Consider the following 15,222-nt stretch of genomic DNA (forward strand, 5'->3'; position numbering starts at 1 on the left):
TAAAAAGGTTCATTATAGAAAAATATAATATTAATAAGAATTGAGTATAAAAACTAATATTTTTTTTAACTCAAAATCTTAAAACAATTGATTTATCGATCTTCATCTTTATATCATTCTTTTCGTATGCATCATTTTTTCTCAAATCACCTTTCCCACATGTTTCAACACCATTATCACCTTCTGCATGTTCTCTTCTTCATTGTGAACATCTTCATCGTCGAACATCACCTCCTTCTTCAATTTTCAAAATAATAGTTGTTTCTATACGATATGATACTCTACTAAAAGTTCTTCTTATGATAGCTTATGACAGTGAAGGCATCCTACAATAAAGATATACATTTAAACCATCAAATTAATATTTAATTATTAACAATTATTAACAACTCGTGAATTAAAAACCCTTATTCACAAATCCTAACTAAGCCACGCCAATTGACTAATTCCTAATTAACTAACCATAATTCAAAGAAAAAAATAACATAAAATCATTATATGAAAGTAACTCCACATCAACCCCAACCTTAAGTTAAAGTAAGATACACAAAAATGACAACTCACAAAATTAATCAATAACAAAACAAAATTACATATTTATCTCTAACCACGAAAATATTCCTATCTTAACATGTAGCATTAGTATCAATGAAAAATTCTTTACATAACTCTTATAATAGCCATTGTTCTATTGTCTTTTATTTTCTTTTTAACCCTTAAAAGACAAAATTGCTTCCTTCCATACAAGATACGTAATAATATTTAAAACTTACAAAATAAATATATAATAATTAATAATATTAATTTTCATGCAACTTTTACATTTAATAAAATCCTTAATAGAGTTGAAAAAAAATAATGAAATTAAATTTATTGTATTAATTTTTTTGTTATACTAAACATTTAGTAAAGAATGTAAAGTAATGATTTACTTGCGAATTTTTAAAATACCTTCTATCAAACAAAATTAAAATTGTGTATAAATTGTCTAAGAATAACACGATACAATGAAATTTACATTTTTAGGGGAATATGGACTGTCGTATGATACGAATTTGTATGTTTTATTTTTGTTTTTGTTACTTAAAATATACTATACCTGATTTTACCCAAAATAACGTTTGATACTATCAATGTTTACATAGCAAAAGTATGACTAGAGAATGAGTTCATACTGAATATTAATATTTTGAGAAAGAAAAAATCTGAACTGAATTATTGATAAAATGATTGGTAGATTTGTTCATACCATGTATTGGTATATCTGATAATGTATTTTTGGTAAGTTGAGATTTAGCAGTGAATGTGCAGACAGAGAAATTTGTAGAATCTTGAATGCAAATATCTGATACCCAATCTTGTTTTTATACCAAAACCCTGTCTTGTACTTTTCCTGTATTGGCATGTAAAAAATGTCATGGCGGAGTAAAACATATGGTTAACCAAGAAGAGAAAAAGAAACAGGTAAGGCCAAAAATTAGTCAAGATTTCAAATTTATTTCCACTGTTTTTATTTTGTGTTATTCATAATGAAGGGCAAATAAAAACGGAAGCAAAATGAGGGATTTGTTATCTATATTTGGATGTTTTGGTAATATTCATGAAGGGATAAAATAAATATTCTGTAACTACCTCTCAATTTGGACAATATTTTGTGATACACAACAAATAATCCTGCCCTATAATTTCCAATTTCTTCTCTGTCAATATTATTCCATTTCAAATATCAAAATATAATAATGTATATAATTTTAATTCACCAAATTTAGTCCCTGAATTTTATCATATATTATGATTTAATTCCTCTATTTCTCTCACATCTAAATAACGTCACAATTTTTGTTTGCATGAATCGTTTTTTACTTAATTAATCCGGTCTGATGAGTAAGCATGTGATAATTGTGAAAAGAACTATTTACATATCAAGATATTTTTAAAAATGTGAACGAAATTAAAATTATTTTATCCTGATACTGGAATATTTAAATTATATATATATATATATGAAGTAAAAGGATAAATACTGTATTTAAGTCAAAATCTAAAGGTATATTTTAAAAATGCATGAGTACTAAAGAAAATAAAAATTGAAAGAAGTGTATCAAATATATAATATCACTTTTTATTTTGAAAGCTTACAATATTTTTATTGACCTAATCAATGATTAGAAAACAAAACATATTGAGGGGAAACAACGATGGTGGAAGTGAAATAAACATACATTAATTCTGAAATTTTAACAATATACATTGTATAACGGAGATGTAATAATTTTCCAAAGATAAGAGAAATAAAAAATAAAAAAAAAATTTGATAATTGAGAGGAAGTGGGAAGATAAAAAGAAGAGTGAGAAGGAGAAAGAAGAGCGCAGCGGCGAGGTAATTTAAAGGTGGTAAAGGGCATGCCATTCTCATCTCATTCATTTCACCACTTTTGGTTTTGGCTTAAGAGAATTGAACGCTACCTTCTCCCTCCTTTCTTTGAAACCTGCTTCCAACACTAAGCGAACAAGAGTAAGAGGAAGAGCAGTGAGTTAGAGTTAGTTGGTTGGAAGTGACAACACACGTAGTGTACTATACAGACAGACATTCATTGATTCCTACATCAGAGGGGTGTCCCTGTAGGCCTTTCTAAGAGCTGAATTGAGAATGGAGTATGGGAGTGGAGGCGGTGGCTCTCAGTCTGCAGGGGAACACGATGCTTCCGATTCCCAGGAGAAGCGAAAGCGCTATCATCGTCATACTTCCACCCAGATTCAGAGGCTTGAGTCGTAAGCCACCATCACCCTCCTTCGTTTTACACTTCTTTTTCTTTTCTTTTTTCTTTCTTTTTTTCTACCATTTCGCTTCTCTTGCCTTTTGTTCAGAATGTTCAGAGAGTGTCCCCATCCAGATGAGAAGCAAAGGTTGCAGTTAAGCAGAGAGTTAGGCTTGGCCCCTCGACAGATCAAGTTCTGGTTTCAGAACAGGAGGACCCAGATGAAGGTACCTATGTTTTCATGTGTTTTCATGTCTCCAATGTCTCCCTTTGCTTCTTTTGTTCCAATTCTAAATTATTGACTTGTCTGGATCAGGCCCAGCACGAGAGAGCTGACAACTGTACTCTTCGGGCTGACAATGACAAGATACGCTGCGAGAACATAGCTATCAGAGAGGCTTTGAAAAATGTTATCTGCCCCTCTTGTGGTGGCCCTCCCCTCAATGATGATTCCTATTTTGACGACCAAAAGTTGCGATTAGAGAATGCTCACCTCAAAGAAGAGGTTTCTTGAATTTCGTATCATCAAAATCATAACTCCTCCAATTTTTATCTCCATTTCAATCGCTGGTTATTATTAATACAATTTAATTTTCAGCTTGATAGAGTATCCAGCATTGCTGCCAAGTACATTGGAAGACCAATTTCCCAGCTCCCTCCTGTTCAGCCTATTCATTTATCGTCTCTCGACTTGTCGATGTCGTGTTTTGGAAACCAAGCGATGGTTGATCATGTTCTTGCACCTTCTCCTTCCCTTAATCTCGATCTTCTCTCTGCGGGGACTTCCTCTTCTGTGCCAAATTTTCCTTATCAGCCTCCTTACCTTTCGGACATGGACAAGTCCCTCATGTCCGAGATTGCTTCCAATGCCATGGAAGAATTACTTCGGCTGGTGCAGACAAATGAACCCTTGTGGCTCAAGTCCAACGTCGATGGGAGAGATGTCCTTAATTCTGATTCCTACGATAGAATTTTCCCCAAGCCCAATAGTCGCCCCAAGACTCCTAATCTTCGCCTTGAGGCATCACGAGATTCTGCAGTCGTATTAATGAATAGTTTGGCTTTGGTTGACATGTTTATGGACCCAGTATGTTTCCCTCACTCTTTCTGTACCGAAGGCCTCTTATTTAGCTTTCTGAGTTGCTCATTTGTCACAAATGATTTTGCAGAACAAGTGGATGGAACTTTTTCCCACTATTGTCTCAGTTGCAACGACTATTCAAGTCATATCTTCTGGGATGATGGGTGGTTCTTTGCAATTGGTAACTTGGACTGGGTGCATATACTTTTATTTTATAAATGTTTGACACCGGTTTCCCTTCAAAGCATTCAGCTTTGTTTTTTCTCTATCTTGCTTTTCAGATGTATGCGGAGTTGCAAGTGCTTTCTCCCCTTGTTTCTTCTCGGGAGTTCTACTTCCTTCGCTATTGCCAGCAAATTGAGAAAGGTACATGGGCAGTGGTGGACGTTTCTTACGATTTTCCTCAAGACAGCCATTTTGGTCCGCACTTTAGGTCTCGTCGTCGTCCTTCTGGTTGCTTGATCCAAGACATGCCGGACGGGCATTCCAAGGTAAAACATATTAAACAAGTCAAGTCATTGTCGGCTAGAAACCCTTTACATAAATTTGCAGTTAATATTTTAAGCTGTCTGTCCTGTAGATTACTTGGGTTGAACATGTAGAGATCGAAGACAAAACTCTGCCTCATCGGCTTTACAGAAATCTTATTTATAGTGGGATGGCATTTGGCGCTGAAAGATGGCTTGCAACTCTCCAGAGAATGTGTGAAAGACTTACATATCTGATGATTACATCCGATTCAACCGTGGATAATCCTGGAGGAGGTATACAAATAAATACATCTCTGTAATGTAATAAATGTTTAACTTTCTAGGATTAACATGGGATTTAAATTTCAGTAATTTCATCCGCCGAGGGCAAGAGGAGCATGATGAAACTAGCTCAAAGGATGGTCACGAATTTTTGTGGCAGCATTGGCACTGCAAGTGGCCGGCGATGGACCACAATCTCCGGGTTGAATGAAATATTAATCAGAGTCACAGTCCACAAAAGCTCAAATCCTGGACAACCTAATGGTGTGGTGCTAAGTGCAGCCACTACCATTTGGCTCCCCACCCCTCCACACACTGTCTTCAATTTCTTCAAGGATGAAACAAAAAGACCTCAGGTTGAAAATAGTCAAAGTTATTAATTGTTCGACATATTTGAATATATGACCTCTTGGAGAGGATTTTTAAAGTTTTTTTGTTGTCCGTTTAGTGGGATGTTCTTTCCAACGGTAATGCAGTGCAAGAGGTTGCCCAGATAACCAATGGTCAAAATGCTGGTAACAGCATATCAGTTCTTCGAGTAAGACCATCTCTTCCTATCCTTCCTGCCGACCCATTTGATCAAACTATGTTTTCTCGTTTAACTTTTATCCCATCATTGGCATATATATATATATATATATATATATATATATATATATATATATATATTTATGTAGGCTTTCAACACGAGTCAAAACATGTTAATACTCCAAGAGAGCTGCATAGATTCGTCTGGTTCACTTGTGGTTTATTGCCCGGTTGATCTGCCATCGATCAACATAGCAATGAGTGGTGAAGACACTTCGTGCATTCCATTGCTACCAAATGGGTTTATCATTTTGCCAGATGGGGAGACGGAGCAGGAAGGAGATGGAGCATCAACCAGTTCAAACGCAAACAGGAACAAGGCAAGGTCTGGGGGTTCGCTAGTCACAGTTGCATTTCAGATTCTAGTGAGCTCCTCGCCATCTGCCAAGTTGAATATGGAAGTGACAACTGTTTGTAATCTCATTGGCTCCACTGTCCAGCAAATAAAGGCTTCATTGAGTTGTCCTACCTAGTTCTTCATTGTTGGATCTTGGATTCCTAACATTCATCAATCTGCTCATCCCTCTTTTTTATTCCTCTACCATACATCCTTAAATACGCTGGTGGTTCAGACATCATTGTCTACTTCTACTACTTCTTGGGTTTGTTGGAACTTTGAATTCCCTCTCATCTCATCTCATCTTATCTGGGGCACAAGACTCCTCATTTACTATTGCTAGCTGTTGGAGGTGGTAGAGCTAGCTGTTTTTTAATTTGCTTTCAAACTTTTAGCTTCCTTACATTTCTCATCAACTACCATTGTTTTGGCTTTATGGTGAGGTCTTTATTTGTTTCCTATTTTGGTGATTAGGTTTCAAAGTAGTAGAATTTTTGGAGAGAGTCAAGAACGCACCATATGCGTATGGTTCGGGTATTGACATCCCTTTGGTTGTAATAACTAATTACCCTTTCTTTTTTTCTCCCAATATAAACTGATGAAAAAAAGTTTGCATGAAATGGATGTTTTCACGAATAATAAGAATAATAATGTAAAATTTTTTATATACGTTCTCAGAAATAACTTAATTTTATTTGGTTGATAAAAAGTATTATTACGAGTAGTTTATGAAAGTTTTCCAGAAATAATTAAGTAATATTTTATTTGATTCACATGTTAGGAGATGGTTTATTTGGGGAGAAATGTACCAAAATCGAAGAGAATCGCCACAAGCAGAATTAGTACCTAACTTAATGGACTAAAAAATATTGATATTAAGTAATAAATGCATTAAGAACAAATGTTCATGGGTGTGGTTATAAATTAATGATATAAAGGAAAAATAATAATTATAGAATCTAAAAATGGGTGCATGTTACTTATAATGAAGAAAAAAAAATACATCTATTTATTTCTTGTATTAAACATTAGAGAAAAATGTATATTTGTTAGTGTTTATTGTTTATAAAAGTTTGTTCTTATTAATGAAATTGTATTTTATTGAAGTTTAACCATAAGTATGACATTATATTATATCAATTTTGACTTTTAACGTTAAATAATATATATATATATATATATATATATATATATATATATATATGAAATGATGGTTTATTTAAACTTTTAGTATTATAGTAAAAAATATAAAGGCATTTCTTGAATGGAAAAAAAGGGTTAATCCATTAAATTAAATTTATAAAAGATCTCTTTAATCAAATTAGTGGAGATAATAACATTTAAGCTTCATTTAGTAAGTAAAGTTGATGGAATAAAATAATTATCATATTTTTAATAATAAACTATTTTATTAATAATTTTTAAAGAATTAAAAAAATGATATTTTACAATTGATAGTGATATAAAAACAGTAAAACTCGATTATTTTAATATTAAAATAGTTTAATATAATTTTTTTTTTTATAAACGAGTTTCATTATTTTAAAATATACAATCTTTTTATAAATTATTTTTCTATAGTTATGTGACTTCTTTCTTCTCTTTCTCATTCATTGTTCATATCTAATTGAATATTTGAGACTATAAACATGATTTTTGTGGCGAACTTTTCAATCTATATTGATTAGTTTCTCCGTTTGCGTAAGTTAGTTTTATGTCATTTTCTCTTGGTCCAGTCCATTTTGTTCTTGCATGCAGTTTTCTTTAGGTTGCATGTGTCGTTTAAGTTATCAATATGAGTTTTTGTTGATCAGTGATTATAATGATATGTCTTGATTGTTCTTGTGATCTAGAGTTGTTTGAGGTGTTTTATAGGTGAGGAAAGTTCAATTTGTGTTGTTATACATGTTTTATTGTTGTATTTTGTTGATTGGAAATTTATTGTGTGTGGAAGCTTAAGTTGTAAATAAATGTTGTGTTTGTTGATAATGTAAGTTTGTTGATTCGTGTAACTTATGTATTTGATTTGTGCATAATTGTGTTGTCTTGGATTTGATGGTTTATATGATGTTAATGATTGAGAGAATTTTGGAATGCCCAATTGGATAGATTGGTACTAGTTAGAAAATGTTTTGAAACAACTAAAAGTCAAGAAAGAGTGAAAAATACTAATTTATGTAGTTGAGTAATCTAAAATATTGCAATTTAGAAATTTGTTGCCATGGCGTTGAGCAGTATCATAGTGGTGCTGAGTGTCAAGTTTAAAATCTCAAGTCAATGACATTTTCGATGATAGGATGTTAAGTTGTGGTTCCTATTGTTGAGTGCTCAAGTCAATGAGCTTTAGTGATCCTAATGTTGAGTGCTAGTTTTCACTGTTGAGCGTTCTCAAATCACATAGATCCAAGGGTTGTCAACATTGAGTACTAGTTTGTGCCACTGAACGCTCCCTTGATAATGAGCCCCTATGAGATTTAGCGCTGAGGGCGCCTTGTTACTGTTGATCACCAGTTTTATTGTGTATTTTCATACACTAATTGTTGTTGTTTTTATCTGATTTTAGTGGTTCTAATGTTTAATATTATTGTTGTTAATGGTTTTCATGGTGTATATAATTGACGTTGAAAATGTAGTAGTAGATATATGAGTCGATGAAATTAAAAAGAAATTTCATAGGGGTAAATCTTATTATTGTATGACTTCTTTAGTGTATGTATTGATGTATGAATTCAATAAAATATCATGATACTCTATTAACCATTCACATTCATATAGAGTAAAATGAGTTATGTTGTGAGAGTAGGAGGAGATCCTAACGCGAACAAGATTAACCTTGTGAGTGATAGAGTGAAACTCATTGGCAATAATTTTGTAGAGCAATAAAGGCCATCAAATGTCTCTAATGATTTTGACATTAAATGTATTTATCCATATAATTGAGTTTATAAAATATCTTAGATTATATGGTTTATTTTTAGATTATATGGTTTATTTTTATATGGTTGTTGGACACACATTTTATTGTGATAGAACATCTTTTGTTAATATATGATATTTCTTTTCAAATTAATTTACCGTTTTATTTTTTTTATCTTTATAAAGATATAAGTGCAGAAGTACTTCAAGAGATAGCCAAGGTAGAGTTATGAATATGAGTAATTTTGATACATAACTTTGTTAATTTAGTATGATTGTATAAATATCATATTTTTAAAATATTATTTAAATAATTATATTAATATATTTTATACACGGAATAGAATATTATTATAAAGTTTTTATTTTATTATATGCTTAAATAAAATAAAATGTTACATTATTAGTATATATTTGTGTGCATTGTTTATTTGATAGTGCATCGCATTTTTATTTTTTGTAAACTTATGAAAAGAAAAGTTGGTATCTTAATTAAAATATTTTTTCTTTAAATATTTGTCTTGACACCACCTTTGTTAATATTATATTATAATAATTAATATCTTCATTCTCGTAATATTAGTTACACTAGTAAAAAAATTGGATTTTGACGCCCATTATACGTCTCGGTTATACGAAAACCGAAGCGTAACACGTTATATACATCGGTCATTAATCAACCCGTTTTGGAACACAGATACTGCCTCGGTTCCGACACAACCGTGGCCTATACAACCCTGCTGTTCAGCTGAAAATCAGACAACAGGCTACTGCCTCGGTTCACTGCCAAACCGAGGCCTATACGCCTGCTAATGCTCAGTCTGGTAAGACTGAAAAGTCTGACCACGAGCTACTGCCTCGGTTCTGCTCAGAACCCGAAGCCTAAAAGACATGCTACTGCCTCGGTTGTCCCAGGAACCGATGCCTAAACACCACCCAATTGCTTCGGTCAGCTAGAAACCGATGCCTAAACCACCTGCAACTACCTATCCAATGCTGATACGCGCCTGTTGAGTTGCCTCTAGGGCTTCGGTTGAGAAACAACCGGTGCCTAAATAGTAGCTTATTGCTTCGGCTGGCCTACAAACCGAGGCCAAAACTGCATGCACCAACTGCTACTACGCGCCTGTTCAACTGCTGGAACTCGTAGGGCCTCGGTTAATCTGTGAACCGAGGTCGATTCTTCACATGTTCTACACCGTTGATGCTTTTAACCGAGGCAATATGGTGATATGACTTCGGTTGTATCGGTAACCGAGGTCGTATCTCAATTTCATATTTTCGAATCGCGACAGCTTCTTCTTCTTCCTCGTACCTGTTTTTTCTTCACTTTCCTCCTCGCCGCAGAACCTCCATTGCTCCCCTTGACTCGCCTCTCTTCGCCTTGGTGCCTCGCCGGTGTACCTCCGCCACTACTGCTGCCAGTGCTCGCGCATTCAGGCCTCGTTGTTGGCCGCGCCTCCGCCCTTCACCTACGCGTCACCGTTGGCCTGCCGGTGTTTCCTCCGCCACTGCTGCTGTCATTGGTACGTCGCCGGTCTCCGCCACTGCTTCTGCCAGTGCTCTCGCTTGCCGGTGCTTCCTCCGCCACTGCTGCCTCCGCGGGTACTGCCTCCAACGCTGTTTCATTCTTCCTATCTACATTGAGGTTAGTTGATTGTATTTTTGCTGATAATAATTGTTGTTTCTTGCTGATAATAATTGTTGTTTCTGGAAGAGAATCAAATTGTATGTATTGGTTGAGTTGATTTTTTTAATTTTGTTGGAAGTGACAGACTAACCATGCAATAGTTAATTCCCCCCTCCACAAGAAAAAAGCAGTTCAAAGTTTAACATACTTGAAACATAAGCTATATTGCAGTTCACAGCTTTAAGAAAAGACAACCTTCCTTCTAAAATCATCTAATTATTTTGGAACAGACGGATATACAAATTCTAGATCTAGATTGCTGTCAATTCATTTCTCAAGCTCAAGCCAAAGAAGCACAAAACAATTGTGAAATTAGTAAACAAACTGACTTTCCTTTCTAAATGTAAAGACATGAAACTTCACTCACACGGGGAAAAGCTAGAAATGTAAATAATAACAATGTCAAGGCTGATAGCACAACTCATTCCAACTGTATAGGCACACAAAATCGACATTGGAACTTTCCCATTCACACACAGAACAATATCTTCATTGTCCCATTCACACATAGAACTTCAATTCTGAGTTACCAATTTTCCAATTCAAGTTTTGCCTTCTGCAGAACTTCCTGAGCTGCAATTTGGTAAGCTGAACTAGGAACTGCAGAGTTTAGACCATACTTAACAGGGTAGGAAGCCTCCATTGCAATTCCACACTTCCCTGTGGAGCTGCTTCTAACGTTGCATGCATTGTGCAACCAAGTTTGGTATCTTTGCAAACTTTCAAACTTATATTTTATGAAGGTAAACTATTCCTGACTTTTCTGCTAATTGGTCCCCTTACTCTTACACATTAAAATAACATAAAGAAGAAACATTCCGTTGACATTAACTGTATAGACAGACCATTTCTCTGTCCCTCTATTCCTGCCTTCTAGCAGGATCATGCCATTGTTAAACCATTTTCCTTTTAATTTCAGAATAAAATAAAAATAACAAAACCATGTTTTTTCCTTCCATAAAATCAATTTTAACTATCTTCATGTTGGATCATGATAAAAGCTTAATCCCAAATTTTGATACAGATTTATTTTAAAAATGCAGTAGGCATGGACTGTCGGTGTAGAATTTTCACACTTTGAACAAATGAAAAACATTATTAGTTTAATGAGAATTTGAAGACTCCGGTGGTCAACTCTGTTAGATAAGTATCGTAGACACCATGTCTAATCTCTATCTCTTTTGATTTATTCGGAAAAAAAGGTTCCAAGCTTTGGAAACGTAAATCATATTATATTTAACAGAACACGATTTGAAGACATGGGTTGTCAACTAGATCAGATCTAATACAAAGAGACATAAATTCTTGACTCTTTCATTGGTATGACAATATCTCTCGGTTGATCCTTCCCTAACTTGAAGCTCACCAATTCTATAGGTATATCATGGTAACAACAAAGATAATATATGGTGAAAGGCATACTTCCAAGAAAGTTGGTGCTTCAGATATGTTGCATTTCTTTGAAACTTTCTCGTACGTAACTCCAAGGCTCTCCGGCAAGCCTGCAACAATATACAAAAGTTAACTCCCTAAAAAGCATTATACAAGAACGTCACCTCATAAATTGTCTGCATCAAATGAAGAATGAACAAGTAAAAGAATTCTGATCACACTTGTAAAAGGAGATTAAAAAACTAAAAGCTATTTTCTGATAATAAGAAGGTGGACTAAAAGTATACAACTATATAGGGACACTAATTTATATTATTTAGAGGCTATAATCTTGCTGTCATAAGTGCAGTTAGAAAAAAAAGAACGAAATTAATATATCATGATTGCAGTTAAAAAACAAAGGAATGACAACTTAAGTCCCAATTGACGTTCACTCTCCCTCAAACATAGAATAACGAAATAAATAAGCTCTAAACAGTTTACTAGAATAGCATTAATGTAGATGAAAATAATTAGCAGTAAATAAGCAGCAAACATAGAATAACGAAATCTCTTTTTAAGGGACTATTGAAAATAAATTTCATATTTAGCTTATAGAATAACGAAATAAATAAGAAATATAAAATTATTAATAAATAGAATCTAACAGCCCTGTACTAACGCAATGGCCAGAAACTTGCATTACGTAACATAACATTATTCTGAAGGAAATAGCTTTAAACGTCAGAGTACAAATAAAAAAAAGATACCCCACTTGTAATTTTCTATATTTTCAGTTTAGATTTTAAAATTAAATAATACACCTCCCTTCAAAATAAAATTAAATACAATCCATTCAAAATCAATTTAGAAATATATTTCTTAAAAAAGTTTGTAAAAATTCAATATTTTTAATTATATATAAAAATTACAAATCAATTTGCTTCTAATTTAGTTTCAACTTGTTTAATAGACAAGTTGTCTAACCTATACCTATATATTAGAAAATCAATCCATTCCATTCTAATATAAAACTTTTCTACATATCTTTCATCAAATAAAACTAAACAATACAACATAATATGTAACAACACCATTCGCTTAAAATATCGTAAGTTTAGTTTAGAATAAATAACAAGAAAGAAATTTAAAAAAAAAAAGACTTGTTGGGTTTTAGATGGAAGGAAGGGAGATACGTTAATTTAAACAATATTCAAATAAGGTTTGAGAAACATGTTGTAAACAAGTGAAATAAACTCAAGTATCTAAACCCTAAAGTTAATTGAAATGACATTATTTACTCTTGGTTGAATATATTGTTTGGTTGAATATATTACATGTTGCGTATGTAATTATTTGTTTGCTTGAATATATATTGTTGTTGTGAATTAGCCTTAGTTTCCCGTTTGAGATTCAATACAAAAATTATTTACTATCTCCAGATTTTTTGAACAAACATACTTTTTACAAATGAAAATAGAGGAGATGGTAATAATAATTTACAGTATTGAATCTTGAATTGTCCGGTTGGACAGTTTAAGAAGAGTAATAACTTTTTCATAGTTTATTATAACATATCAATTTTAATATACATTTCTTAAATTTCACGAAAATTTGTCGGTGTGTTTTGTATTGATCTTCGGGTGCATATTTGATTGTGATTTATAATCACTTTCATTTCGTGTAACCTGAAGACCAATGCGAAATGCTGGCAAAATTTCGTGAAATATGAGATATGTTGTTTAAAATTGATATGTTTAATAAACTAAAAAAAGTGAATCTTCTTGAATGGGATAGGGTCACACCTTGAATACAAACACGATCAAAGTGATCATTCAAGATGATTGAAATTGTGTAAACAATTTCAGTAAAGATGCGTACGGATAGAGGGTGGATTAATTTACCACGCATCAGCACTGAGTACGAGAGAGGGGTAGAAGAATTTATAGAGTTTGCGCAACGTAATGCGAGTACAAGTGATGATAATGAAGTGAAGTTCAGATGTCCATGTGTGAACTGTTTGAATGGGAGGAAGTTGAACGCAAGTGATATTAGGGAACATCTTATCTGTGATGGTTTCATACGAAGTTATACAACATGGATATGGCATGGCGAATTAACAGACTTTCCAACTGTCTCTCAAACTGAAAATGTTTATGATTCCACAATGGATATGGAAGATCAAGCAGAAGAAGACAACTTAGAGGACATGATCTGCGATGTTGGTGCAGAAGCTTTTGCCCAAGCACATGTGTATGAAACGATGTCCACTGATGCGGAGACTCCTTTGTATGCGGGTTCAACTAAGTTCACACGGTTGTCAGCGGTGTTAAGGCTCATGAATTTAAAGGCGAGCAATGGATGGAGTGATAAGAGTTTTACAGAATTGTTGTCGTTGTTGAATGAAATGCTGCCAGATGGAAATACGTTACCCAATCGTAATTATGATGCAAAAAAAATTCTTTGTCCGATGGGTATGGAATATAAACGGATACATGCATGTCCGAATGATTGCATATTATATAGGAATGAGAATGAAGTTTTGATAAAGTGTCCAAAGTGTGGGTTATCACGATACAAGTCAAAAAACAACGGTGAAGATGGTGGTCACACAGAAAAGAATGGTTCTGCTTTGAAAGTAGTTTGGTACCTTCCACTAGTTGCCAGACTTAAGCGTTTGTTCGCGAATCCCAAAGACGCTAAAAACCTAAGATGGCATGCAGATGAGAGAACAACTGATGGGCTGCTTCGTCATCCAGCTGATTCAAAGCAATGGAAAATTATTGATCAAGAATTCCCCCAATTTGGTGAAGAATGTAGAAATCTTAGGTTTGGCTTAGCTACTGATGGAATGAATCCATTTGGTAATTTAAGTACCAATCACAGTTGTTGGCCCGTTATACTGATAATTTACAACTTATCTACTGGATTGTGCATGAAAAGAAAGTACATGATGTTGTCAATGTTGATATCTGGTCCAAAGCAGCCTGGAAATGACATTGATGTTTATCTAAGGCCACTAGTTGAAGACTTGAAGTTGTTGTGGGTTGATGGGGTTGAAATATTTGATGCCTTTGCTTCAGAAACTTTCATGATGCATGCCATGTTATTTTGCACCATTAATGACTTCCCAGCTTACGGTAATTTGTCGGGGTACAGTGTGAAGGGTCATAAAGCATGTCCTATATGTGAAGAAAACACTGCAGCTCAACAATTAAAACACGGAAGGAAGACAGTGTATATGCGTCATCGGCGATTTTTACAATCTAATCATCCATATCGAAGGTTAAAGAAAGCATTCAATGGAGAACAAGAGAAAGACAATGCACCCATTCCACTTACTGGACTTGAAGTTGCTGAGAAAGTTAATAAAGTACATCATATATTTGGGAAAACGTCGAAGAAGTCTTCTGTAACGACCCCTTGGAAGAAGAAATCAATATTCTTTGATCTTCCATATTGGTCAAAGTTAGATGTTAGACATTGCATAGATGTCATGCATGTTGAGAAAAATGTCTGTGATAGCTTGATTGGTACACTACTAAACATCCAGGGAAAAACAAAAGATGGAGTGAATGCGCGTTTGGATTTGGTTGACATGAAGATCCGAGAAGAGTTGGCACCAAGAGAGATTGGTAAACGTACTTATTTGCCCCCTGCATGTTACACAATGTCCAAACAAGAGAAGATAAGTTTTTGTCTTTGTTTAAAGAGTATCAAGGTACCAC

The 15,222-nt window shown here is 33.9% G+C and overlaps 1 protein-coding gene across 1 annotated transcript; it reads left to right on the top strand.

Annotated features, from left to right (window-relative positions):
* Positions 1 to 2,650: 2,650 nt before the first annotated feature.
* Positions 2,651 to 6,013, top strand: LOC108333693 (homeobox-leucine zipper protein HDG11-like). Its single transcript, XM_017569171.2, has 10 exons — positions 2,651 to 2,772; positions 2,869 to 2,986; positions 3,076 to 3,264; positions 3,358 to 3,846; positions 3,929 to 4,021; positions 4,122 to 4,331; positions 4,421 to 4,604; positions 4,680 to 4,948; positions 5,041 to 5,130; positions 5,270 to 6,013. The coding sequence occupies exons 1-10, from the start codon at positions 2,651 to 2,653 to the stop codon at positions 5,651 to 5,653; spliced, it is 2,148 nt and encodes a 715-aa protein (XP_017424660.1). The 3' UTR covers positions 5,654 to 6,013.
* The last annotated feature ends 9,209 nt before the right edge of the window (positions 6,014 to 15,222 follow it).

The sequence above is a fragment of the Vigna angularis genome, chromosome 1, assembly GCF_016808095.1.
Source record: "Vigna angularis cultivar LongXiaoDou No.4 chromosome 1, ASM1680809v1, whole genome shotgun sequence".
NCBI lineage: Eukaryota > Viridiplantae > Streptophyta > Magnoliopsida > Fabales > Fabaceae > Vigna > Vigna angularis.

What these genes read in the sequence shown, in the direction of transcription:
- LOC108333693 (XM_017569171.2), top strand. Translation starts at nt 2,651, where the DNA reads ATGGAGTATGGGAGTGGAGGCGGTGGCTCTCAGTCTGCAGGGGAACAC. An exon ending in TGGGTGGTTCTTTGCAATTG is followed by an intron (nt 4,022 to 4,121) that starts GTAACTTGGACT and finishes CTTGCTTTTCAG; the next exon opens with ATGTATGCGGAGTTGCAAGT. An exon ending in TGCCGGACGGGCATTCCAAG is followed by an intron (nt 4,332 to 4,420) that starts GTAAAACATATT and finishes TCTGTCCTGTAG; the next exon opens with ATTACTTGGGTTGAACATGT.